Consider the following 27,667-nt stretch of genomic DNA (forward strand, 5'->3'; position numbering starts at 1 on the left):
TTATTTCGTGACCTTGAGAAAGTCATTCTGCTTTTATGGGACTCAATTTACTTATCTGGAAAGTGGGGATGATGATATTAACTTTTTTCTAAAGAGTTAACAGAAATGTTGTGAGAACTTAACCATTTAAAATATAAAATGAGCTTAGCATAACATCTTGCACATGGAGAGTGGTAAAAGGACCTTTTATCAAGCTAAAATCTTCTTGAAATTTTAAGATTTTAAGCTTTAATATTTTTATATCTCTCATAAAAATATCTATTTTCTAAGAAGGTAAATGGCATTTGGTCTCCATCAGACAATGACTAGCCTTAAGAGCATTGCTACATTTACTAAGAATTAAGATAGTGGGCTCTAGAAAGATAATGGGGGAGCACCTGACAGGCTCAGTTGATAAAGCAACCAGCTCTTGATCTCAAGGTTGAGTTTGAGTCCACGCTGGATACAGAGATTACTTTAAAAAGAGAAAGAGAATGGCATCCGGGTGGCTCAGCTGGTTAAGTGTCCAACTCTTGATTTCAGCTCAGGTCATGATCTTGGGGTTGTGGGATCGAGCCCCACATCGAGCTCTGTGCTCAGCAGAGTCTGCCTGGGATTCTGTTTCCTTCTGCCCCTCCCTCTTCTCACACATTCTCTCTCAAATAATAAACCTTTAAAAAAGGAAGGGTGGGGCGCCCAGGTGGCTCAGTTGGTTGAGCGGCTGCCTTCGGCTCAGGTCATGATTCCGGGGTCCTGGGATCGAGGCCCACATTGGGCTCCCTGCTCAGCAGAGAGCCTGCTTCTCTTTCTCCCCCTCTCCCTGCCACTCTGCTTACTTGTGCTCTCTCTCTAGCTCTCTGTCAAATAAACAAATAAAATATTTAAATTTAAAAAAAAAAAGGAAGGGGGGTTGGGTAATAGGAATAAGTGTTACCAGGCTCATCAACTCAGCTACAAATGAATTAATCCAGGACTCATTTGGGTATTCTGTGCTGTTCAGTATTCTTTTTTTATTGCTAATCATCCTAATTAGTAGCTTTTCTCATTTTCTGAATCTACCTATCTTCCTTTTCCTGTCAGTAGGGAGAATAAAGACCACTGAGATTGAGCTTCCTACTTCCTTAAAAAAATAATAATAATGTCAAAAAGTGAGTGTCCACACTCAGCTTGTAACAGAGCAAATGGATAAATGGAGTAATCATGCTACAGCCTATTATTATAGGCTGTATAATAGCCTCGATGTTGTACTTATGGTTAGAAATGTATATGACTGGAACACCAGGGATTTTCCAGATTCTTCACTTAAGGTGCCAGTCAACTGTGGCCACAATGTTTCTGAGTTACTCTCTGTACTAAGCAGTCACCTGCATAGGTTCCTTTTTGTGTGGATGGTAACCATGCAAATCTTGGATCCCTGGCGATATTTAGAGTCACATGATAGTGTGGCCCCAATTTCTCAATTTCAGCCATTATGCAGTTATTCAAGGGATACAACACTGAGTATACTAAGTCGAGTTTGGGTTTAATAGGAAAGTTGATAAAGTTAGTATCAACCAGTATGTAGTCTGGTGGGTCCAGCTACATATTATATTGGAAGAATAAGCAGGAAAGATGTTGGGAGACCTCTCTTTCCTTGTGCACTAGGATCTTTCTTTTCTTTCTTTTTTAATCTATTCCTCTCTTTAAGTCTCCCAACTCTGAGATTAAGTATTCACTTCATGGTCACAACCTTTGCCGTCTGTTTCCCCATGTTCACATTGCACCTGTTTCTTCCGGGGTCACCTCCTACTTACTCCTTCTTAAAAAGCCTCTATCTTGAAGCTTTCTGGAGGGCATTAGATAATTCAACTATTCAGTATCCTGTATCAAACTAATTGATTTACCATCATTCCCCAATACTTCTCCCTTACCTTGGTTAACTAGGACTGTATATAGGTATCAAGAACTTTAATATATGATTTTTTTTTACTAAGAATGGCAATTCTAGAGAAAAAGAATCATAAATGTGTGTTGCTGATTTATTGGAATAACTTAAATACCAAAGAATACATAAAGGAATTGCATAAATAATGATACAGATATGGACTATTCTGCAGCCTTTAAAAATAATGTTATAAGCTATTAAAAATGTTGTAAAAGAATATTTACTGAAATAGAAAAATCTTTACGTGAAGAAGCAGGCTACAAAAGAGCATGGATAATATATCATTTTCATGAAGAAACTAAACTAATGCATGGAAAAACTATGAGGACATATATAAAAACAAGATCATCATAGTTATCTTTGAACTGTGGAATGAGTTTTTTTCTTTGTACTCCTTTGGTGTTTTCCCAAAATTTTCTGTGTTATACTTGTATTAATTTTGCAAATAGAAAAAAGCAAAATGGATGCTGACTTAATGGGAGAAAGGAAGAGGGAAGGTGCCAGAACCCTGGGGAATATCTACATTTAAGGTATTTGAATGAAGAAGGGGAACTGACATCTTAGACTTGTACATTTTAAGAACTGGTTTTTCTTTCTGCTAGTTCTTGCTGTCTGCCAGTATTATATACTTAACCTACCGTTAAGTATCAAGCTTAAAATAATGGGAAAAGTCACACTTTTTTTTTTTTTAATAAAACAAAACATACCCACAAACTAGTATTTCTTATAGTTCTAGGAATCCCATGAACAGATACTGGGCATACACAAAACACAATCTCTGAAGTCCTAAAGAGGTCTTTTATTTTAATACAGTGTAGGTAAGAAATCCTCCTGGGTAGAGAGGTACTTTTGGAAATTGTATTAATTCTTTCAGGTTAAAGTAGTATCATTTGTAAATATTTCTATTTAAATACTGTTTCCGTAGCATTGAAAGAACCCATTCCATCCCATCGTAGAGGGTTTTGGAGTAACCCAAGGAATGATCGAGCTAATCCATCTCACAATTTTGGCTCCTGCTCTAAAAGCAGAGTTATCGTATAAAACGTCTCATACAGCAAAATATGACTCATACTCACAGAAACTACTAACAAACAGCCAAAATAAAATAGCTCTCCATGAAAGTCAAATGAAACAAAATAAAAATAAAAACTGCATTTACATACACTAAATGCACTTACATAAAAAATAAATAGAGTAAGATACAGATATTCCATTTGTTAAAGAATGACATGTATCAGGCAACAGAGAATTAAGCAAAGTGGAAAATCTGATGTGTTTTTGTTATGTAAATTTAGGAAATTATAGAGAAAATAGAATCTATGAGTTTAAGAATGTATTGTGAAGAGACTTTATTTCTAGATTGTCTCTACAACCCTTTCAGAGAACAGCTAAGATGAATAAATACTTTGAGAAGCACCTGCTTTGAAACAAGACTTTCCCACTGGCCACGTTAATAAATGAACAATCATGCAGGAGTCAAGATGACTTTTTAAGACTGGATTGCAGGTATTTCTTATATAATTGAACTTCCATGGCTGTAGAAATGTACCGACTTTGAAATCTGGGCTTTGGGGATCCAGAGGTTAAAATCCAAAGCACTGTTTGCAACCAAAAGGAACTAGGAAATACTCAAAAAATGGACATCGACTAGCTAGCTTAACTGCAGCCAGAAATACTATCACCGTGAAAAGTCAGCCCCCAGGGACCATTAGCTCCTGACGGGCAGGCCTGTATATTTGTGTTTCGATCACTGCTGTGCCCCAGCATCTAGAATAGTGCCTCCCACATAGTAGACACTCAGCATTTTAATCAACAAATGAATCAAAGAGATCATTCCTGGTGTACATCAGGAGTCAATCCAAATTCATTTCATGTATCAATACCGCATAATCTCCCACCAACTGCGGAAGCTGCTACTGAATGACTAACCTGTTAGGAAACTAACTGTACTATAACCGTATATGTCTGAGTAAAATGAGTGATAAAAAAATGATGGTTTTTACTCCTGAGGAGCCAGGACCCAAGTAATTGTGAAATCGTTATGCCTGTTACTGAAGAAAACATGACAGTGTTATGAGGACATAATGTTTCTGGTATTTCCGTCTTCTTACAGCCCTCCCCAAGTTACTGGGACTGCTTCCTTCAGACACTGGGGCATCATGTAAGGCACTTGTGCCAGTATCTGCCTGGCAGCGCTCACAGATGGAAGATATTCATCCTATGTTTGGTGTCCCCACCTTGTCCATCCAGCTTCCAATACAATGGCGCTGAGCTAGAAGAATCAGCAGTTGCCCTTCCAAGAGCTAGTGCATCACTCCCACAGCAAAAAGGAGCCAGTTCACACTTGGGAGGCCTGCATCAGTGCCAGAGTATCCATGTTGCCTCAGGGTTTCAGACTCCCCAGTGATCTTTCGCACCACAGATACCAAGGCAGATTTGGATCTAAAAGCTGCAGAAAAACAGGTGGGTTCTCACACCCCACAGCGGCCCCAAGCAACATAGTAAATGGTGTTTGTTCACACTGTGGGTGAACTGCTTTGAAGGGTCAAAATGCAGAAGACAGCTACATTCAACATTTAGGGTTTTCTTGATAATAAAGCACTAAAAAAATGTGAATAAGTCATACTTTTATTTTTCAGAGCAAAATTGACAAGGGGCAACTTGCCTTTGGAAAAGGCATTAAAGAGTATTGGGGTAATAAGCTATCTATCTCATAGAGACAGTAGCCTAAGACTCAATTATCACACAGCTCTCAAAGAAAGTCCAATTAAATAAAATGTTTCTAAGTAAAACAACCAAAAAAAATATATATCAACAACAAAAAGTTATATAGAATCCATAAAGTGGTATTTGAAGAAGAAAAAGGAAAATCTGGAAATCCACATACTGAGGGTGCTCTACTGACATCAAAGAAGCCGAAATCCCTAAAACAGAAAAAAGAAATACGTTAAAACACAATATTTTAAGAGTCAAATGAGGTTATTGTAGATGAACACTTTAACACTTCATTTACTCATAGGACATTTTTTTCTTTCTCTTTGAGTACTTCTATATATACTATAGGAAATCATGTGAATGCCAGTGCAGAGATGTGCCTTCTCAATGAGCCCCTCAAGTTTTAAATATCAAATCTGAGTCTGGAATCCCAATTAAAAGTTTATATAATAGACTACAGAGAAAGAAACTGCTTTCCAAATTGCATTTGCTTAATTTTTCCACTTATGGTTTAAAAACAATCTGTATACTTTTGAAAGAGACACAACAATTTACAGCATGAAAATAGGACTATGTGAAACTGTACACACTTTCTCATAAAGTTGGACTATCAACTTCCAAAATGAAGATGCTTATGACAGAGTTGGTGGGGGGATGAGGTGGGGTGGGTGGTGCACAACCACGAGGGGAAGGCACCAAAAAACCTGGAAACCACCGGGAAGGCACCAAAAACTCAGCTTTGTACTGAGTAGTTATATCTTAATCTCAACTTACGCAGGTCTCAATTTATTCCCTGGTAAGAAGAGGCAGATGGATCTCCAAGCTTCATTTAAATCCAAAGACTCTGAGAGTTTATAAGAAAAGATCTGAAAAACTTTTTGGACAATCAGTTGAATAAATTCCTCAGATTCTGACAGGGTCTGTCACTGTTCAACTCTCACAAAAATAACTATAAGGTAGATACCATATTTTTACTGTGAGAAAAGAAAAACAATCTACCTTTGTGGCAAAACTATACTTCATACCCTATTGATACACTACAACATAGAAAATAAATGTCTGTTCCTTTCTTGGTCTCTCGAAGCACCTTCTGAGACAGAATCACCTGAAAACCCTTAGGACTAGGACTATGGCCAAAACATCTAGCCTATCTTGAGGTGCCTGAATGGCTCAGTTGGTTGGGGGTCCGGCTCTTGGTCTCAGCTCAGATCATTATCTCATGAGTCGTGGGATTTAGCCCCTTGGCAGGCTTCATGCTTGGTGGGGAGTCTATTTGAGGATTCTGTCCTTCTGCTACTCATCCCGCTTGTACTGGTCTCCATTCTCAATCTCTCTCTCTCTAAATAAATCTTTAAAAAAAAAAAAAAAAAGCCTAGCTGTCTTTCTCTCTGCCTTCTCTGAGAGCTGCGAAATATCACCTAACAAGTACCCTGTACCCTACATGTCATACAGGAATTCTCAACTGCAGAGGAGATTGTGCTAGGGAATCATTTTCCTGATAAGTCTATCAAAATCCTGAGAAAAATCTAGCATTATTGGAAGATTATTAGAATAGACAATGCACAGCCCTGGAAATAAAAAACCTTATAGTAGCAGAGTCCTAGAGAACCAGAGAGTTGAACCAGGAAGACTGATGATATTTCTGACTCACCCAAGTGTATTACCTATTTAAAGCTGTGACCACTTAATAATTCTCATAGGCACGGCCAAACTTTAGGTTAGCGTAAATACTTAAGAGCAGTTCAGGGCTGGGACACCTGCGTTGCTCAGTCAGTTAAGTGATTGCGTTTGGCTCAGGTCATGATCCCAGAGTCCTGGGATCGAGTTCCGAATTGGGCTCCCTACTCAGTGGGGGGGCCTGTTTCTCCCTCTGCCTGCTCTGCCTGCCGCTCTCTCTGACCAGAAAAAGAAAAAAAAAAAGATTAGTTCAATGTTAAGACTCAATCAACCTTCAGGTTTAGGGAAAAAGAGAAGGAAGAGGTTTAAGGATCATACTGACCCCAGAAAAACAGGAGAGCAGCAAAGACATGTTGTACTGAACTCTCTCTATAACACATACCTCCCTCATAACCATCATGTAATATTATGAAATATCTTTTTGCATTGGATGCTATCTTTTTGTTATGAACTCTGTCTTCTAACCACAATCTCTGCAAAGAAAGACTGAATCAGGACCTGCAGGAGCAATGAGGGTACCTAAAAATGCTTCACAGAAGACTAGAGATGTTTCAGGCAAATGGAGACCTATGTTTCTAGATAAGCAAAATGAGAGGTTTATGACATTAGATAACTTCCTTAAATTTCCTGTGGCTCTCACATTTTCATAATTTTATACAGATAATACACCATAATAAAGATTATTCATGCATATGACTTACTGTTTCTTTTTTAAAATATTTAGGGGTATAGCTGTGTTTTTCTAAATGTCTCATTAGTAATACTCAGTCTTATAAGTCTGGTTCCATAATAATCTATAATGTAGCTACTTCCATCTGAAGGTCCAACGATCTAGAAGAAAAAATTTTCAAAATTACCATTTTACAAAAGACATTTTCACAATACTGTATGTTCACTCTGCTAGGCTGCTACTAAATTACTTCAACAGCACCAAAATACAAGTTAAACAAACTCAAGTAAAAAAAGCATCTTAGGGGGCGCCTGGGTGGCTCAGTGGGTTAAGCCGCTGCCTTCAGCTCAGGTCATGATCCCAGGGTCCTGGGATCGAGTCCCGCATCGGGCTCTCTGCTCAGCGGGGAGCCTGCTTCCTCCTCTCTCTCTCTGCCTGCCTCTCTGCCTACTTGTGATCTCTCTCTGTCAAATAAATAAATAAATTCTTTAAAAAAAAAAAAAAAGCATCTTAGGGGCTCATGCAGCTGAGAAGGATATTGGGAAGGATCACTGCATCAAAAGAGCCACAGGAACCAAAGCCTCAAGGACTGAAATTCCATGCCCCCTGAGGCCCTTGGTCTGGCCTCTGGGCCTTTTAGCTCTTCTGCCTTCATTCTGCAGATAGGCACTCCCACTTGCTTGCCAACAGCTCCAGAGTCACATCTGCAAAGCTCAGCAGCTCATCGTAGAAAGAAAGTATAATCTTTTTCCTCAGTGTTTGTATACCAATTCCGGGGAAGGACTGATTTTGGGTTTTATGCCTACTGCTGGACAAATTACTAGAGCCAAGGGAACAGGATTAATGTGATTGGCTATGCCAGTCCCTGTGGGAGGTGAGGCAGTGTGACTGACCCTCCTTCCAGAATCACATGGAATGGAAGAGATAGAAAAAAACAAAACAGGCTCATTACAGCCATCGTGTCCCCTTAATCACACTTCTGAAAATCCAGTTAACATGATCTCCACAAATTAAGATAGCAATCTTCAAACTGTAGCCTAACAGGCACACAAAGATTTACTAAGGTGTATGTAAGCCCAGACAGTTTTAAGGAAATCAGCTTTGAGATCCTTAATTCCCATCAATACTCTTTGTAAAAGCGATACCCCTGATACCAAGCAATGGTGGAAGCATCATGCTAGTTCCCCTTCCCGCTTCCCTCTCCCTGTGGTCCTTTCTCCAGGAGAAACTTGATGACAATAAACCACACCTGCCATCAAACCAGGTATTATGATGGCACATTGCCTCTAATGTGCCAAGTCAAGAGATTATCAGGAAATCTCCCTTAAGTCATTTTTTAAGACTTAATTTATTTATTTGAGAGTGAGAGAAAGCATAAGCAGGGGGTGTAGCAGAGGGAGAGGGAGAAGAAGCAGGCTCCCCACTGAGCAGGGAGCCCAACACGGGACTTGATCCCAGGACCCTAGGATCATGACCTGAGCTGAAGGCAGCAGTTTAACGGACTGAGCCACCCAGGCACCTCAGGAAATCTCCTTTAATCAAGACTCCAAAAAATATGCTCGCTCTGCCTTATCTTGTTCAAAGATGCATTCCCAGTTACATTTAACCTTTTTTTTGCTTAAAAATAATTTGCTAAATAATTTTTATAATATGTAATATGTTTATGCTGTTTTGATCAATTGTGTATCAACAATTATAATGACAATCCAGTAATTACAGAAAATTTTATCTTTTAAGGTTAGTGAATCATGAAAATCATGGTAATGAAACTAATCTGTAGAAGATTTTTCAAGCATAAAAATATATTACATTAGGATAAAATTCTGTGGGAGAATGGAACTAGAAATACAAATTCACGGAGAAAAAGAAACTATGTAAAAATCACAATGGTTAGTGAAGGCTTCATTCATGTCTTTTTTAAATGAATGATATTTAAATTTCTATGGTATTTATATCCTGTTGGATACATTTTTAAATTGATGTAACAGTTTTATTTAAATATGTCAATATTTGCAAACCGGAAATTATATCCTTTGCAACTATTTAAACTTATGATGGAAAACTTAAATGTCAACTTAAAAACGTGTGGAGGGTAGGGATTTTTTAAAAAATTCTTTCAGGGGCTATATAACCAGAGTTTGAAGAACACTGTTGTAGCACATGCTTTGCTTAAAAAATAAGTTTGGGGGGTGCCTGGGTGGCTCAGTCCTTAAGCATCTGCCTTCGGCTCAGGTCATGATCTCAGGGTCCTTGGATCAAGCCCCACAGCAGGTTCCCTGCTCAGCAGGAATCCTGCTTCTCCCTCTCCTTCTCCCCCTGCTTGTGTTCCCCCACTTGCTCTCTCTCTCTCTGTCAAAAGAATAAATAAAATTTTTTAAAATAAATAAATTAAATAAAAATAAGCTTGGTATTTTAAACTATTTGACAAATAGACTGGACTACAACACTCCAGGCACTGTGCTAGGCATTACACATGTAACAGTGAATGAGATACAATCTCTGCCCGCAAAGAGCTTATACTAGTGAACTATAAATATTAATAGTCAAATAACACAAAGCACTTTTGTGCTAAATACCATGCTGGGTACTGTTGTGCACTTTGACTTATTTGCCAAAGATGAAACTAATTTGGTTTATGGTTAAATTGGTTTATGAATGTTATTTAAGAATTTAAAAAAACCTTGGGGCACCTGGGAGGTCAGTGGGTTAAATGTCCGACTCTTGATTATGGCTCTGGTCCTGGTCTCAGGGTTGTGGGATCAATCCCCACATCAGGCTCCATGCTCAGCTGGAGTCGGCTTGAAATTCTCTCCCTCCCTCTCCTTCTGCTCCCCACTCCCTGCTCTTTCACTCTCAAATAAATCTTATTTTTTTTAAGTGAAGGAAAAAAAAAAAGAAATTTAATAAAACTTTTTCAGTGGTCAAGGTCCCAAAGGAAACTACTCTCGGCATTAAGCCGAAAAGGAGAACAATGAGTGACTACAAGTCACACTATGTTTTGAGACTGTACGAGGGGAACAAAGAAAAAATAAAGCCCATGGGGTGCCTGGGTGGCTCAGTGGATTAAGTGTCTGCCTTTGGCTCAGGTCATGATCCCAGGACGCCTCCTGCATTGGGCTCCCTGCTCAGCAGGGAGTCAGCTTCTCTCTCTCTCTCTCTGTTCCTTCACCAGCTCATGCTCTCTCTCTCTCATTCTTTCTCTGAAAAAAATAAATCTTCAAAAAACAAAAAAGAAAAAAAAAAGTAAAAGTAAAGCCCAGCCTGTAGAAACAAATCAAATCATATGGCAAAAAGAAACACTGCCTAATTAGGAATATGTGCATAGTTTGGAACCAGGCCTTTTGTCCCATTCTTTTTTTCTTCCTTCACCATCTCCCCTAACAACCACTCTTAGTCTTGTTGAAAAAAAATATTCAAGGTTGGAAATAAGAAAAATACATGATTATGTGACCTTTTCATGTCATGCATTTCTAATAAACCTACCTGAGGCTCACTTGCCTCTCTTGGGAAATGTAAAACTAACTAAAAACCAATTAGGACCCACATGTTTTACAATCTTGTAAAGTTATTCGTTAACATGTAGAAAAAAAAAACAAGGTGTTGTTTTTGTGTTTTTGTTTTGTTTCCTCTGTTCTGTAGAGAAGATAGCCCCAAAGGATACAGTTGCATTACCTGGGAATACATGATCCAACTCTGTATCTAACTTAGCCATTTTCATACCGCTCCCCTCCCCTCAAACTCTGTGACTGTGGCTCCTCAACAACCAGTTCTAGCAAGGGAATTCCACTCCTCCTTCCAGAGACTGGTTCTGCCTGGGCACGGAATCTAATTCTGGCCAACGACCAATGATGCAAGTTCACTGTTAGCATATTTGCCCTTAAGAAGGTATGTGTATGTCGGGCGGTGGAGAGGGTCAGGGAATGGATTCTTTCTGCCTCTGGAAGTCACTATATAATGAAGTGACCCAAACCAAAGGACCTGAAAATGGCAAAGAGAAAGAAGGAAAGAGATAGGGAGAAATAGGAGGGAAGCAAGGGAAGAGATTGGGAGGGATGCTCCACTATGTCTTTTAGCTCTAAATTAACAAATCTTAAAATTACCTTATCTCTAGATTCTTGGTATGATAATAGTAAACTACCATATTATTAAAGCAAATTTAGGGGCACCTGGGTGGCTCAGTCATTAAGTGCTGTCTTTGGCTCGGGTCATGATCCCAGGGTCCTGGGATCAAGCCCCACATCAGGTTCCCTGGTCAGTGGGAAGCCTGCTTCTTCCTCTCCCACTCTCCCTGCTTGTGTTCCCTCTCTCACTGTCTTTCTGTCAAATAAATATACAAAAATCTTTAAAAAAAAAAAAAAGCAAATGTAAATTGAGGTTTCTGTTACCTATGGCCAAAAACACCTCATTATGCATTAGTTTTCAGTGTCCCCTCCACACACTGCCAGATCACTAAAGCACAGCTCTTTTTGATATTCTCTGCTAAAACAATTTAAACAGCTGCCTCCAAAACAACCAAATTCAGTCACTGTGGGAAAGCTCTAGAGGAAAGGAAAACTGGAAGAGAAAGCTGTCAGTAACTAGCTAGAGGAGGGAGCCTCTCTGGATCTCAGGTTTTGTATCCCATATAAAGAGGAATAGAATAAGCTGATCTATACAGTACTTTTAAAGTTCTGTATCTTGTATGACTATGACATTTTTTTTTTTAAGATTTTATTTATTGGGCGCCTGGGTGGCTCAGTGGGTTAAGCCACTGCCTTCGGCTCAGGTCATGATCTCAGGGTCCTGGGATCGAGTCCCACATCAGGCTCTCTGCTCGGCAGGGAGCCTGTTTCCTCCTCTCTCTCTCTGCCTGCCTCCTGCCTACTTGTGATCTCTCTCTGTCAAATAAATAAATAAAATCTTAAAAAAAAAAAAAGATTTTATTTATTTATTTGACAGAGAGAAAAAAAGAAGAAGAAGAAATTGTTCATCCTACTTAATGTTTAAGAAAACTATCTGTTGTAAAATGTTCAATTATTCAAATCCATATTCCCTGACCAAAATTTTTTTAAAAATTCGTTTTTAAGGATCTCATATAGACTTATGTACATGTGCCCATTATAAATTCCTTTATTATATGTATATTATTCAATTATTAATTGTGAAAGTCTAAGTCTTTAAAAATATCCCATGCTGAGAAATTTTTTACTCAGTTAAATATGCCTATATCCATTTGTTCATTGACAACAAGAGTATGGAACCTAAAATTACAAGTTGGTTTCTCTGTGGAAGAAATAGCCTAAAGCCAAATACTACAGCATGAAGTATTTCCATCTGATAAGCTGGGGCAGATTTCCAAAATCTGTGGATCCATTTCATGGACCAAGAGGTTGCTACAGTCTTCATCTTCCAAAGGGGAAATAGAAAGGCCACTACACTGTAGGAAGCTGTTTTATACAATCGGCATCAAGGTCTTTGTGTGAGAAGTCTTAAAAACCACAAGAAAGCAACATCATATCCCTCTATATTAGTTTCCTATTGGCTACTATAGCAAGTTACCAAAAAACGTAGTGGATTAAAACAGTAGAAATTTACTCTCTTACAGACCTAAGGCCAGAAGTCTAAAATCAAGGTTATCTGCAACAGCCCCATATCCTACAGAGACTCTCAGAGGAGACAGACTCTGTTCTAAAACTCTTCTAGCCTTTGACAGCAATAAGTAGTCTTTGGCATTCTGTAGCTTATGGTCATATAACTCCAATCTCTGTCTTTGTCTTCACAATGCCTTCTTTGCTGTGTCAATCTTTTCCTCTTCTGTCTCCTATAAGGACATTTATTATTAGATTTAGGGCCCACCTGGATAATCCAGGTTGGTCTCTTCATATCAGGATCCCTAACTTAATCACATCTGCAAAGACCCCATTTTCAAATAAGGTAATATACCCAGGTTCCTGGGATTTAATATGGGTATCTTTTGTACTACCACACTTTCTCTCCTAAGGAAATGGTGGTGGTCTGGAGGCACTGGGTGGAATTTAAATTCTTCTTTTATTTGTTTCTGATTCTCTTTACCATGAAATTTTATTTGCAGCTTAAATGTAAAAAAATCTTGAACTGTTTACTTTAAGAGGTAAGTTCCTCTATGGCTGCAAAGTCTATAGCTTAAAGTTCCTCTATGGCTGCTAAAGTCTATACACTTAATTTGGTATATGAGCTGGATACTTATTTATTTTTTAAAAAACATGTTCTTTGAATATCTATTTATATGTAGATAGATAGATAGATAGACCTTTTTTTTTGACAGAGAAAGAGATCACAAGTAGGCAGAGAGATAGGAGGAAGCAGACTCCCTGCTGAGCAGAGAGCCTGATGCGGAACTCGATCCCAGGACCCCAAGAGGACCTGAGCTGAAGGCAGAGGCTTAACTCACTGAGCCACCCAGGAGCTCCTGAATATATATTTTTAATTTATCCAAATATTATTGTTGTGGACCTTGTTCAGTTTTAAACTATTCTCACAGCATGCTATAATTTTAAGACATTTCCATGTAGTATATGTTCATCTAGGTAAGTGCTTCTAATTGCAGCCGAGTGTTAGAGGATGCATCCATTCTCCTATTAGTGTATAAATCTAAGGTTGATTCCAACTTCCTGTTACACAAACAGGCTGTAATGGACAAAATCTTTGCACATAACCCCTTGTGGACAGCAGTATAATTTTTTTCAGAGTAAATGCCCAGAAGTATTTACTAGTTATTTGGGTGATTCTATGAATCACCTATTAGTTTACTATACTCATTTAACTGTTAGGATCTATCTTTTCTGGTTGATTAGCATAAATTATTTGTATATTCCACATATCAATTCTTGTTGCTAGTAAACTTTTATTCAGTCTGTTCAGTGATACGTTGGTCTATGCGTATAGTATCTTTTTTAAAATAGAATTTTTTAATTTTAAGGTAATCAAATTCACTATTTTTTTTCTTTATTATTTACATCTTATGGATCTTGTTTAAAAAGACTTAACCAATCTAAGGTCTCTTCCATTAGCTGTATATGAAAGTTTATCTTGCAGGCCTGGGTGGCTCAGTCAGTTAAGCATCTGCTTTCACCTCAGGTGATGATCCCGGGTTCCTAGGATCAAGGCCCACATGGGTCTCCCTGCTCAGTGGGAAGCCTGCTTCTCCTCTCCCTCTGTCACTCTCTTGTTCAAATAAATATATAAAATATTTTTTAAAAAAAGAAGTTGGGGCGCCTGGGTGGCTCAGTGCGTTAAAGCCTCTGCCTTCAGCTCTGTTTATCATCTCAGGGTCCTGGGATCGAGTCCAGCATCGGGCTCTCTGCTCAGCAGGGAGCCTGCTTCCTCCTCTCTCTCTTTCTGCCTATTTGTAAAATAAATAAAATACTAAAAAAAAAAGTTTCTGTTCTCCTAAGTATATACCCAAAAGAACTGAACAGGGGTTTTATTTATTTTCTTTTTTAAGATTTTATTTATTCGTTTGACAGAAAGAGAGATCACAAGCAGGCACAGAGAGAAAGGAAGGAAGAGAGCTCTCCACTAAGCAGAGAGCCCCATGCGGGGCTCGATCCCAGGACCCCGAGATCATGACCTGAGCCGAAGGCAGAGGTTTTAACCCACTGAGCCACCCAGGTGCCCCTGAACAGGGGTTGTAAATAGATATGTATACACAAATATTCATAGCAGAATGATTCACAATAGCCTGAACATGGAAACAATCCAAGTGTCCATCAACAGATGGACAGATAAACAAAATGTGGTATATACATACAACAGAATACTTACTCTTCAGCCATAAAAGGGAACAAAGTTCTAATACATGCCACAGTATCAATGAACCTTGAACACATTATTTAAAATAAAATAAGCCTGACATAAAAGGACAAATATACAATTCTATTTATATGAAATACCTAGAATAGGCAAATCCAGAGACAGAAAATAGATCAGAGGATACCAGGGACTGGGAGGTGTGGGAAATGGGGAGTTATTGCTTAGTGGGTACAGAGTTTCTGTTTGCAGTGATGAAAAATTTTTGGAAATAGATCGTGGTGACAGTTGTGCAACATTTTGAATGTCATTAATGCTACTGAACTGTATATTTAAAAAAGGATAAAATAACAAATTTTATATTTTACATATATATATACATTTTTTTACCACACCAGAAGAGAGCTTACTTTATGTAAACTTTATTAATATTGTAGTTTTTTTTTGCAATTTTATAAACCTTTGATTTTGTTGGTGGAAAATGTATTTTTGCTTGAACATATTTCTGTAACATTTAATAAATTAATTAAAGAAAAAAATGTGGTTACTAGTACTTTTTTTTATTTTTTTAAGATTTTTAAAAAAAAATTTCTTTATTTGACAGAGATCACAAGTAGGCAGAGATGCAGGCAGAGAGGAGGAAGCAGGCTCCCTGCTGAGCAGAGAGCCCAATGCAGGGCTGGATCCAAGGACCCTGGAATCATGAGCTGAGCCGAAGGCAGAGGCTTTAACCCACTGAGCCACCCAGACGCCCCTAGTAAGTACTTTAATACCTAACCTTTAACAATAGCTATCTATGCTCCCTCATTAATGTCTTTGCATTGTCACTGAAGTCATACTGGCTTAGGTAACTCATATTATCTTACAAATTTAAAATGTTATGAATGAATTAAGGAGGAAAAGAAAAACTAAGAATACCTTATATACCTCTATCAATGCACCCTTTTATGCAATCTAATCTACTTTTGAGTTTCTCCATATGAAGAATCCAAATACTAACACTGGCAAGATTAAATCATCTCCTAAAGACCTATTAACCTGGTGAAAAAAGTAAAGTGACTCAACTGTTTGCAATTAGAGGACAATGATGCAACCTGTGTCCATTCCAGTTCTCCCAAAAATATATATACTTTTAAAAGTCAAACTACATTTTTGTGTTCATAGTTGACTTCTCTGTGTGGTTAATTTTAATCTGAGGCCATTAAAACCCTCTTATTAGTCACATTTAAATTAAACACCAAAATTCCTATAAGGTGCCAGAAGTTATATATGCAGACCCCTGACTTCATTTGATTCAAAACCTGGTTAGTATTAATCCTAAATAACCAATATAAACATCATTCCTTAATAAATGAATAAGATTTGCAGCCATCAAAAGAAATGAAATCTGCCACTTGCCAGGATGTGGATGAACTAGAGGGTATTATGCTTAGCAAAGTAAGTCAATCAGAGAAAGACAATTATCATATAATCTCCCTGATATGAGGAAGTTGAGAGGCAACGTGGGAGGTTTGGGGGGTAGGAAAAGAATAAATGAAACAAGGTGGGATTAGGAGGAAGACAAACCATAAGAGACTCTTAATCTCACAAAACAAACTGAGGGCTGCTGAGGGGAGGAGGGTAGGGCGAGGGTGGTGGGGTTATGGACATTGGGGTAGGTATGTGCTATGAAGTGTGTAAACCTGGCAATTCACAGACCTGTACCCCTGGGGCTAATAATGCATTATATGTTAATTTAAAAATTAAAAAAAAATTTTTTTAAAGAAATGAATAAGATTCATACATGGTATCTCCTGAAGAAAACCCAGCTTTGGGATTAGTCTCAAAACCAGTTTAAGATACTCTCTGTTTTTTGAACATTCCTTTAATTCACTGAATAAATATCTGCCCACAATAAAAGTGAACTAAGCGAGGGGCCCCTGGGTGGCTGAGTTGGTTAAGCAAACTGCCTTCGGCTCAGGTCATGATCCCGGAGTACCAGGATTGAGTCCTGCTGCGGACTCCCAGCTCCACGGGGAGTCTGCTTCTCCTCTCTCATGCTCTCTTTCACTGTTTCCCTCTCAAATAAATAAAATCTTAAAAAAAAAAAAAAAAAGGAAAATAAAAGTGAACTAAGTGAAATCTACCTAATTAAGATCACATAACAGAGCAAAGGCTACACAAATTATCAGTCTCTTTAGTTATCCAGTTTATTTCCCCAACTAATCACACCAGGATTAAATAAGTAATACAGAGAGGGCTATTTGAAAGATTTGATATCTAAAATGTCTACTGGTTTTTATATACTGCTATCATACATCTTGTGAACTATCAAGGACTTAGATCAATTCTTCTAGTACTGGTAACTGATTGAGGGTGATTACAGATTTAGTCCTTCCTTTGATCAATAGTATATGTATGTCACAGAGCAAGGGAATAGGCTATATTTTGGGATAAAACAAACTAGCTTACACAGAAGTGAACCTACAACTTGATCCTTGCTCATGCTCTAGACTGAAAAGCCTAGGCTTCTAAAATTTTTAGTAAAATTCAAAGAATTTAAACAAGATAAAAATCAAGATAACTCATTTTTATTTTTATTTTAAGCCAGCAGTTCCCAAGGGAACATTTTATTTCTGATAATAAATGGAATCTTATTATCACAACACTTTGGGGATAGACTATACGTTCCTCTAGGGCAGAACTTCAACTTATTATACCTAATAGGTCTCCCTAAACCCATTTTCACTGATGGCATAAAACCTACTTTTTTTTTTTTTTTTTTGACAGAGAGAACACAAGTAGGCAGAGAGATAGGCAGAGAGAGAGGGGGAAGCAGGCTCCCTGCTGAGCAGAGAGCCTGACTCACGGCTAGATCCCAGGACCCTGAGATCATGACCTGAGCTAAAGGCTGAGGCTTAACCCACTGAGCTACCCAGATGCCCCTAAAACCTACTATTTATAGTTTATCATATCTTTTATTTTATTCATTACTTCTCAAGTGACACTAGGAAATGTAGAACTTCAAGGTCCTAAAGAAAAAGCAAGCACTTTTAAAAACTACCTTTTTTTTAGCTTCTCATCTTCCCTATTATTGGCACAAGGCTACACTTTTCACAAGATATATTGCATTCAGTTCAAATCAGCCCAAATTATCGATGGTATACACTATGTTTAGCATACTACCAGTGCTACAGTAAATTTTTTTTCTACTGAAATTTATGTGTGAAAAGTCAGACCTGGTGTCTAAAAGTTAAAAAAAAACACAGAAGCACTATATAATTCAGTGCTAAAAAAAATTATCTATAATATCAAACTAGAGATATTTTATAAATTTTACAAATTTATAAAATTCATTAATGTCTTAGAATTATGCTGCTTCTATGAATTTCTACTTATACTGTTATTAGTCCCTTAAGGAGAGCTACTCTGTAATGTTAATAGGAATAAAAATGAAAGCAATTTCTTCCATGATGCATAGAATATTTTTAAATTGTCGCAAAGTACCCTGACATACTTCCAACAACTTTCTACATTCCAATTCATATTTCCATTTTCCCTCCACCCATCTTCATCTTTTTGATTTGTGGCCATCTTATCCCCACACAACGGAGGAAACTTTCTTTTTGTTTGGCAGATACCGTATCAGTGGTTTTGGTATAGTTAAAAAAAATCCAGTGCACCTGGATGGCTTAGTCATTAAGCATCTGCCTTTGGCTCCGGTCATGCCTTCAGGGTGCTGGGATCGAAGCGGATATCAAGCCCCACATCAGGCTCCCTGCTCGGCAGGAAGCCTGCTTCTCCCTTTCCCACTCCCCCTGCTTGTGTTCCCTCTCTCTCTGTCAAATAAATAAAATCTTTGAAAAAAAAAAAAGTCCAGATTGTGAGTGAGAAGTTTAAATGAAATAAAAATATTCTCCTATTTTTCTGATAAAAGAAATTAAATTTCTAATCAATCCATCATAACACACACACACATATATAAGCACAAAGAATGAATGTTTTAAAATCTTCAGAACTGCCTTATGAATAACTACAAATACAGTGATTATACACAACAGTTACCTATAACTGAAAGACTGTATGCTACATATGTATCACTGATTTAGATTTTTGCTGAATGCACAAAAGGGCTGAACTAATTCTATGTATTATTTTATACTATTAATTCACACTGCCATTTCTATACTTTTTAAGAACATAAAAAAAGAAGAAACTTCAAAAGTTTATTAACAAATAGATACTCATTAAAGTATTTTCAGTAAATATAGTGACATGTAAAGTTTACTTTAGTAATACGTGCATTATGTTTTATATTACTTTGATTCAAAGATGAAATAACTAGACCTAATTTTTAAAGAGGATTTTCCTGGATTTTTATTATAAATACTGTGAAGCAAAGTATGTTTTTATAGGTTTTGAGTTCATGCACGATATGTTTCTGGGATCAGAGCCCAAAAGAAAAACATTGCTATTCACTGGAGAACAATATTTAATAGCAAAAAGAAAAAGAAAAAACAGGATGGAGAGAATGAGAAAGAAGAATAAATAAAAAGATGGACAAATGTAAAAAAGGTTTATGATAAGTTGGAAAAAATGTACTTGGGACAAAAACATTGACACAGTTTATGTTTTATTAAAAACATTTCATTTGCTGAAAAAATAATTCTTAAAAACTAAAGTAGTCAACATCACAAGTTAAGTAGATTAAATGATGTGTAAAGCAAGATTACACCTCTTATTTGACTACATTTGAAAAATTTATGTTTTCCCTAATCTAAAAGCAGTCTAAACCTAACATGGCCATACCTTTTGAAATGTCTTAATTAGGAAAATTAACTGCAGAAATTCAAATACTCTAATTCTGTCTCAGTATTTCTTAATGCAATAGGTTCAGTTCGAGATCTTTAAGAAAAGAATGATTTGTTCTCGAAAGTTCAGGCATTCGTGTACCAGAAAGCAGTCGCTGAATCAAATAAGCACTATAATTTGATAGAAGTAAACCTTAATATAAAGTGATGACATCATTAAAGAAAGAACCTACTGTGAAAATATTAGGTAAATGGGTTTCAAAGGCATTAAATTTTGGATATCTTAAAGAATCCCAATAATACATGAAATTCCTTGGATCCTCATTTATAGTGAGAAATCCATTTCCAAGCATATGTGCACAAGTACCTTAGCCTCTTCATGCCTGCTTGCCTGTCCTCCAGTCAGAGAAGGCAGGATATTTGGTTAGGCATATGTTTATGAATAAAGACAGGAAAATCCCAACTTTAAAACCAAATATTTTCCTTGTTTAATTCTGGTATCTTATTGGTCCATATGCTGCCTCCTCCTCACAGTATGGTACCCTCCTCACAGTATGCTACCCGAATCTCCTGGATTTTGACTTTCTTTTAAAACATAAGGATTAACATCAAGCAGACAGAATTGAGGAGAGGAAATATTGTATGAGAAAGAAGACCAAAACTGATGATGATCTATATACATACTGACACTCTTGCTGGAGACATGAGGTGCTCCATAAATGCTTACTGAAATGCTGCTTTGTGACATTTGTTGTGGTAAATTCATTCCCCTCTCTAATTTAAGAATCTTCATAAGTTAACCACCATCAGTTCAGTGCGTCAAACATCTGGTGGCACTTTTAAATGCTAAAGGACAGCACTTCAACACACTACACCTGCCTCCATACCACTGCAGCAGGAGAAGATGAGGTTACCACAGAGAAGCAGAGAGAGGTATCAGGAGAGTTCCTGAATACATTATTTGGTTATATGGATTTGGTCGTACCCAAGGCTAGCCCTACTCCTAGATTTTCTACAGAATGCCCAGACAGTCCTTTTTTCTTTCTGTCTTAAGATACCTGGATTTCAGTTTCTATAATTTACAACCAAGAAACACTGATATAGAGTGCCTGTCCATTAAAAAAAAAAAAAAAGAAAATATTGTTTGTGTCTCCACATATTCATATGTAAATATCAGATCCCCATCAATATCCTATTATAGTAATTGACAAATGTGGCTGTGACTATCAGGAAAAGAAATAATATATTGAGAAATAATCTTAATCCCTATTCAAGATTCATAATACAAATTACAAAGATTCTCAGAAGTTATCCAGTAAAGAAATCTCAGTTGAATTCACATTTACAAATTGTATTTGAGCATAGAATCCTTTTTTTTAAAATGACAAGACAGTAGTCTTTTAGAACTACTAACTAGTAGAACACAGGTTGGGAAATGTTACTTGGAAACACAGCTATGATCCCCTAGATGCAGAATCTAAAGAAAAACTGGAAAAGCTTTCCTAACTGCTTTCTAAAATACTTATTTTTAAAATTTTTTTTACTTTCATTTTTTTTTTAAATCAAAAAAAGAATTTTTTTTCAGTGAGGCCAAAACACTGGGCAGACAGTGGACTAGTGTCTCAAACACTGTCTTCAAAGTGTTGAAAACCGTTCTAGGTTTTTATCAGGAAAATGTGGGCCAAAGTTTGGTGGATACATGCAGCAGGGGCAGCAAAGGTCAGGTTGATCACTGTCTTGAGGGTCAGTCACATGGGGTCTTGCTGGCTCGGGCAGTCCTTATTGCTTGAGGAGGTAGTTTCAGTTCCCATGAGGGATACTCCACCCACAGGGTCTTTTATGTGATTAAAAGATAAAATGTGGGGACGCCTGGGTGGCTCAGTTGGTTGAGCAGCTGCCTTCGGCTCAGGTCGTGATCCCAGCGTCCTGGGATCGAGTCCCACATCAGGCTCCAGTGAGCAAGGAGCCTGCTTCTCCCTCTGCCTCTGCCTGCCATTGTCTGCCTGTGCTCGCTCTCTCCCCCTCTCTCTCTGATAAATAAAATCTTAAAAAAAAAAAAAAAGATAAAATGTGCTTTCTAATATATTTAAAATATACCAGGAAAAGATCAGAGAACTCATATTTGAATGGAAAAGTATTTCATCTTCTAGACCGAAACTAACTTACCTGCATTGAAATAAGAATGAAATCAATTAGGCTCCCAATTCCACAAAACCCTACTGTGCAAAACTTTAACAAACCTGGAAAAAAAAGATAAAGTCACTTAAAATTTGGAAGTCTTATAAATATTAACTTTACTATTTCCTAGTAAACCATTAGGTATACTATACCACAAACTCTTTATATATCAAGAATATAAAATTAACACTTTAAAAACTCAAATCTTCACCTGAAAATGAGAAAGGTTTAAAAAAACCCTCTATAGGGGTGCCTGGGTAGTTCAGTGGGTTAAAGCCTCTGCCTGCAGCTCAGGTCATGATCTCAGGGTCCTGGAATCAAGTCCCGCATCAGGCTCTCTGCTGAGCAGAGAGCCTGCTTCCTCCTCTCTCTGCCTGCCTCTCTGCCTACTTGTGATATCTGTCAAATAAATAAAATCTTTTTTTTTTTTTTAAAGATTTTATTTATTTATTTGACAGAGAGAGATCACAAGCAGGCAGAGAGGCAGGCAGAGAGAGAGGAGGAAGCAGGCTCCCTGCCGAGCAGAGAGCCCGATGCGGGGCTCGATCCCAGGACCCTGGGATCATGACCTGAGCCGAAGGCAGCGGCTTAACCCACTGAGCCACCCAGGCGCCCCTCAAATAAATAAAATCTTAAAAAAAAAAAAAAACCCTCTATATAGAAAGCCACAAAAAATTAATTCACTTAACAAATAAGTATTATGAACTGAAATAAAAACTCAATATAATCTTACAAAATTTCTTATAAGTCCTAAAGAAATAAATCTTTAAATTGCATTACTCCAGAGCCATAACATGTATCTTAGTCCTTATTTATTTATTTAGGCTTAACATATTATGTGACTGAAATTTTAATACACATTTACATTAGAAAGTTCAAACAAATAAAGATGGTCAAGTCAGAAAAAATAACCAAGATAAAACTTTGATCTTATAAACTGCAAAATTTTATTAGCAACCCAATTATCTTTATCCTATACTTAATTATCTTAAACTTATCCTATATTTTTTAGGAAAAAAGCATCTCATGTTCATTAATTCTATAATCAAAATCAACAATTCTATGCACTGTATACACCTCTGCCTTCCATCATAACCTTGGAACTAGGGTACTGAACAGATCATTACAGAACATAGAATCTAGGACATACACAATGATATAACACAAAACCATGATGATGGAATAAAGAGACAGGTTGGGGGTGGGGGTGGGATGAGTAATCTCTCTTCTATATTTAAACTTAATTGCTTTTCAGACATATAAAAATGGTAGGAAACAAGACTCTTCGTGAAAGGGTAGTTCTAAGTATCAACTATAAACAGATGCCAGCTAAAATCACAAGAGTGGATGAGATCACCTCCTGCACGCAATTTGGAAGTATACAAATAAGACTGAAACATATAATTACATGAGACTTATTATTAGACATATCGCAGAATAATGTAAGTACAAAGATAACACATGATCAAAATTCCTTTAAAACTATAATATAGAGATTATATAAAATTCTGCTTTCACTTTTCTTCAAAACACTTGTTATGTTACCTAATATTTTGTATTTGTTCTGTCTCATGGAAGTCCCACTAGGGGAGGATCTTTCATCTGGTTCATTTATTCCTGTGTCCTTAGTACCTACAACACCACGTGCCACAAAGTAGATGCTTGATATTTGTAAAATGAATTGATAAGTTGTCTCAGCTTTTGTTTCCTAAAGACCTCTAACTTTTTAGCCATTATCTTATATAACAACTCCTTTAATCATTTTTTTCAATAGTTGCTTTTTATTATAGTAGCCCAGGGAACTTGAACTCAACTGGTATATTCTATCCTTCACTCATTCATTCAATTTCTGAAATGTATCCCTCTTCACACAGCAATTTAATGTAAATTTGGAAATGTCACAAAGATTGCCTTTTTCAATTTTCTTATAACAATATTAATTTTAAGAATGGTTCTGCAGCACATGGGTGGCTCAGTCAGTCAAGCTCAGGTCATGATCTCAGCCCAATCCAGCTAAGTGCTGGGCACTAAGCCTGCGCAAGATTCTCTCTCTCTCTGCTCCTTCCTCAATGCCCCCTCTTTATCAAAAAAAAAAAAAAAGTTTTTCAAAAAAAGTTTTTTTTAATTACTTGCTACCCTATTAAGAAAACATAACCATGTCAGAGCCTTTGCTCTTGTCATGAACCTTTCCAACAATATTCTGTAGATCTTCTCATTTCTCGGGCTACTTCTTCAGAGAAGTCTAACCTGCCTATCTAAAGCAGCACACCACTTCCCCCAAAGCCCCTTGCCCTATCACATCACCCCTATTTATTGCCTTTTTGGTGCTGATTAAAAATATGTAACAGCCTCATTTGCTGCTTTGTTCATTCATTCTCTGTTTTCCTCTGCCATGCAAATTCCTCAAGACAGGGTCCTTATCTTACTCAAGTCAATTCCATGAATAGTACCAGACAGATGTCTGGTAAATATTTTGATAAATATTTCTTGTATGACTATCAAGAAAGTAGCAACAATTCCAATGTTTAACAGAGAGGAATTATCTCAGAAAAATCAAGGTATACCTAATAAGAGAGAATACTATGCAGCTGTTTAAAACAATGACATAGAAGTATATTTGTTGGCAAAGTAATGTGATAACACTCAAAAAGAAAATGATAATGAGTCATGACAATCTGTATATTCTGCTGCTGAACACCCCCCCCTTTTTTTTAAAGATTTTATTTATTTACTTGACAGAGAGAGAGATCACAAGTAGGCAGAGAGGCAGGCAGAGAGACAGAGGGGGAAGCAGGCTCCCTGCTGAGCAGAGAGCCCAGGCGGGACTCCATTCCAGGACCCTGAGACCATGACCTGAGCCAAAGGCAGAGGCTTAACCCACTGAGCCACCCCGGTGCCCCTGCTGAATCCCTTCTTAAGGGTGCTTCAGAAAAATGAACAGGAGAGGTTCCTGTTCAGATAAACATTAGATAAGGACATGACATGTGTGTTTGGAACTTTGGTGAGTGTCACCTACTCCTGAAGTCACACATTTAAAGAAACTATAGAACAGATCCAAGATGATATTTTAGCAATCTGCAAACTGAACTACAGTGACAGATAGCAGGTGAGTATTTGCTTGGGAAAGAGCAGGATAGGAGGGCCAAAAGGTAGGGATTACAAAGGGCAGGAGGAAGCTTTGGGGGGTGATAGATATGGTCATCATCTTGATTCTGGGGACTGTTTTGTAAGTGTATACATATGTCTAACTTATCAAACTGTACATTTAAAATATGCATTTTAATGTATATCATTTGTGCCTCAATAAAATGCTGCTATTTAAACTTCTTTTAGCTTTCTAAATATAAAAATATTTTATGAAAATAAAATAGGAAGGACACTAAGGGTTAAAGGAGATAGAGAAAAAGTAAAAACTCAGAATAGTACATGGCACATGGCAAATACTTAAAAATGTTAGCCCAGTCTTTACATCTCCTACCACTGTTTCTACTATTCCTACAATTACTATTCACTGAGAAATGTAGGCAGCATAAATTCACATTCTTTTTTTTTTTTTTAAAGATTTTGTTTATCTATTTGACACATAGAGAGAGAGATCACAAGTAGGCATAGAGGCAGGCAGAGAGAGAGGGGAAGCAGGCCCCCTGCTGAGCAGAGAGCCTGATACGGAGCTTGATCCCAGGATCCTGGGATCATGACCTGAGCAGAAGGCAGAGACTTAACCCACTGAACCACCCGGGTGCCCATAAATTCACATTCTTTATAGTAGAATCATCTAACCTAGTCTCATACCTTACAAATTCCTTCTGGGTGGGTTATTCCCAAACTACTCCAAGATCCCTTCTTTTTTTTTTTTTTTTTAAATATTTTATTTATTTATTTGACAGAGAGAAATCACAAGTAGATGGAGAGGCAGGCAGAGAGAGAGAGAGAGGGAAGCGGGCTCTCTGCTCAGCAGGGAGCCCGATGCGGGACTCGATCCCAGGACCCTGAGATCATGACCTGAGCCGAAGGCAGCGGCTCAACCCACTGAGCCACCCAGGCGCCCTCCAAGATCCCTTCTAATGCACTGTGTTCTCCTATTCTCCTCGGCCATCTCTACATTTACATGGGCTACGCTATTCTCTGCCTTGACTCCTCCTCTGCCCACTTCCACCCCCCTGTTCCCGATCATCTAGCTAACCCCTAAGAGTCATTTAAAACTTTTAAAAAGCCTTCTCTAATATCTCCAGGATGAATTTAAAAATATTCCCAGATGCTCCCCAGACCTGCCCTTAACTTTCAGCACTGCCCATGTATCATGGTATGACTTGCTATGCATTTTTATTTGCCTTCCCCTTCTCTTCTGTGAGCAACTGGAAGTCAGTGCTGTGTCATTCCCATAACTAGTCAATCTGACTACTGAAGAAACAAACTATATCAAGAGTAAATTATCTTATCTGCAAAAAATGATCAACTTGAACAACACAAAGTAGCATACATTCTAAACAGCATTTATTAAAACCAATACAAACCATTATTTTTATAGATTTCATTATTTTGAGCATAATACCAGTTTTTTTTTAAAGTGAGGTTATTTGTGAACTACCAAAAGTAGACTGACTTTTTTTTTTTCAAATCAAAAAGTGTCTCTTTGTACAGACATGATTTACTAACTCCTTACTGTGAAAAGGAGTATCAGTTTTCGATTTTAAAAACTGTTTTAAAATTCCAAATAAAAGCGTTTCTAATAAAGAAGGATCCATTTTTATCCTGAACCATTACTATTATAGATTCCTTCAAACAGATTATGCTGCCAGATGACATTAATAAAGTTCATGTTTTGAGTGTACTTTATACTTTAGTAACCTAAACTTTACATTTTAAAAACATGAATTCAATCAAAGGATTTACTTGGATATAAAACAAAAAGAACAGAGATTAATTTGGGGTATTTTAAAAAACTCTGGTATTTTTTCTTTTATTACAGGTTGAGTCTTGCAAATACTGCTGTCTGCATGACTGTATTAGAGAACGTAGATTATCGCATACTGAAGTTGCTATTTGCCAAACCACAGGTGTTCTATAATGATTTGGTAATTGGCTATCACTATTCTTTTTGTGTCTGTATCTATAAAAGAGAGTTTTCAAATCTTAGAACAGTTTAACCTATAAATCCCTTTATTTGTCCCATGATCTGTGGATATTATATACCAGTCTAAACTGGTAAATTCAAGCTCAAAAAAAAGAAGAAGAAGAAGAAGAAGAAGAATATAACCAAAGATTTTTAAGATTTGGACTTAAAAACACTTTGTTATTCTCATAATAAGAAAGTATTTACATTTTAAAAGGAATACCACCATGAAAAGAGTATCTCTCTCCTGATCCAAAAGAGCTATTAGCTTTGGGAATCCATAATCCTTTAATGCTACAGATGGACAAAGCAAAATATGCTAGCTATTGCATATAAAAAAAAAAAAAATCAGAGATGTTAACACAGTTAAGAATACAAAGAGAGAATACTATTAGAAAAATAAGGTTTCATTGTAAAAAAAGTTTCTAATTCATGTAGCACTTGCATCCTGAGGAATAAATCAATTAAAGGAAATAAAGTTATATATAAAGTTACAGTCATGGGCTAAAAAGGAATTTGAAATAACTGAAAAGAAAATTCTGGGGGAGCCTGGGTGGTTTAGTCAGTTAAGCATCCAACTCTTGATTCCACAGCTCAGGTCTTCATCTCAGGGCCATGAATTCAAGCCCCTAATTAAAATTTTAAAATGTTTTAAAAATTTTAAAAAAAGGGGCGCCTGGGTGGCTCAGTGGGTTAAGCCGCTGCCTTCGGCTCAGGTCATGATCTCAGGGTCCTGGGATCGAGTCCCACATCAGGCTCTCTGCTCGGCAGGGAGCCTGCTTCCTCCTCTTTCTCTCTGCCTGCCTCTCTGCCTACTTGTGATCTCTCTCTGTCAAATAAATAAATAAATAAAT

The 27,667-nt window shown here is 37.3% G+C and overlaps 1 protein-coding gene and 1 pseudogene across 2 annotated transcripts in view; both read right to left on the reverse strand.

The window, feature by feature from the left end:
- Positions 1–877: 877 nt before the first annotated feature.
- Positions 878–4,366, reverse strand: LOC106005679 (annotated as a pseudogene).
- Positions 4,367–4,513: 147 nt separating this feature from the next.
- Positions 4,514–27,667, reverse strand: part of TM2D1 (TM2 domain containing 1) — a 48,119-nt gene continuing 24,965 nt past the window's right edge. For both annotated transcript variants that reach the window (XM_004751656.2, XM_045064625.1), the window contains exons 5-7: positions 21,689–21,762; positions 6,997–7,126; positions 4,514–4,827 (exon numbers count right to left, since the gene is read on the reverse strand). In XM_004751656.2, the coding sequence (XP_004751713.1) occupies positions 7,016–7,126; positions 21,689–21,762 (185 nt within the window). In that variant the 3' untranslated portion in view covers positions 4,514–4,827; positions 6,997–7,015. The remainder of the gene's footprint in view (positions 4,828–6,996; positions 7,127–21,688; positions 21,763–27,667) is intronic.

The sequence above is a fragment of the Mustela putorius genome, unplaced genomic scaffold (genome assembly GCF_011764305.1).
Source record: "Mustela putorius furo isolate JIRA1106 unplaced genomic scaffold, ASM1176430v1.1 tig00003853_pilon_pilon_pilon, whole genome shotgun sequence".
Classification (NCBI taxonomy): Eukaryota; Metazoa; Chordata; class Mammalia; order Carnivora; family Mustelidae; genus Mustela; species Mustela putorius.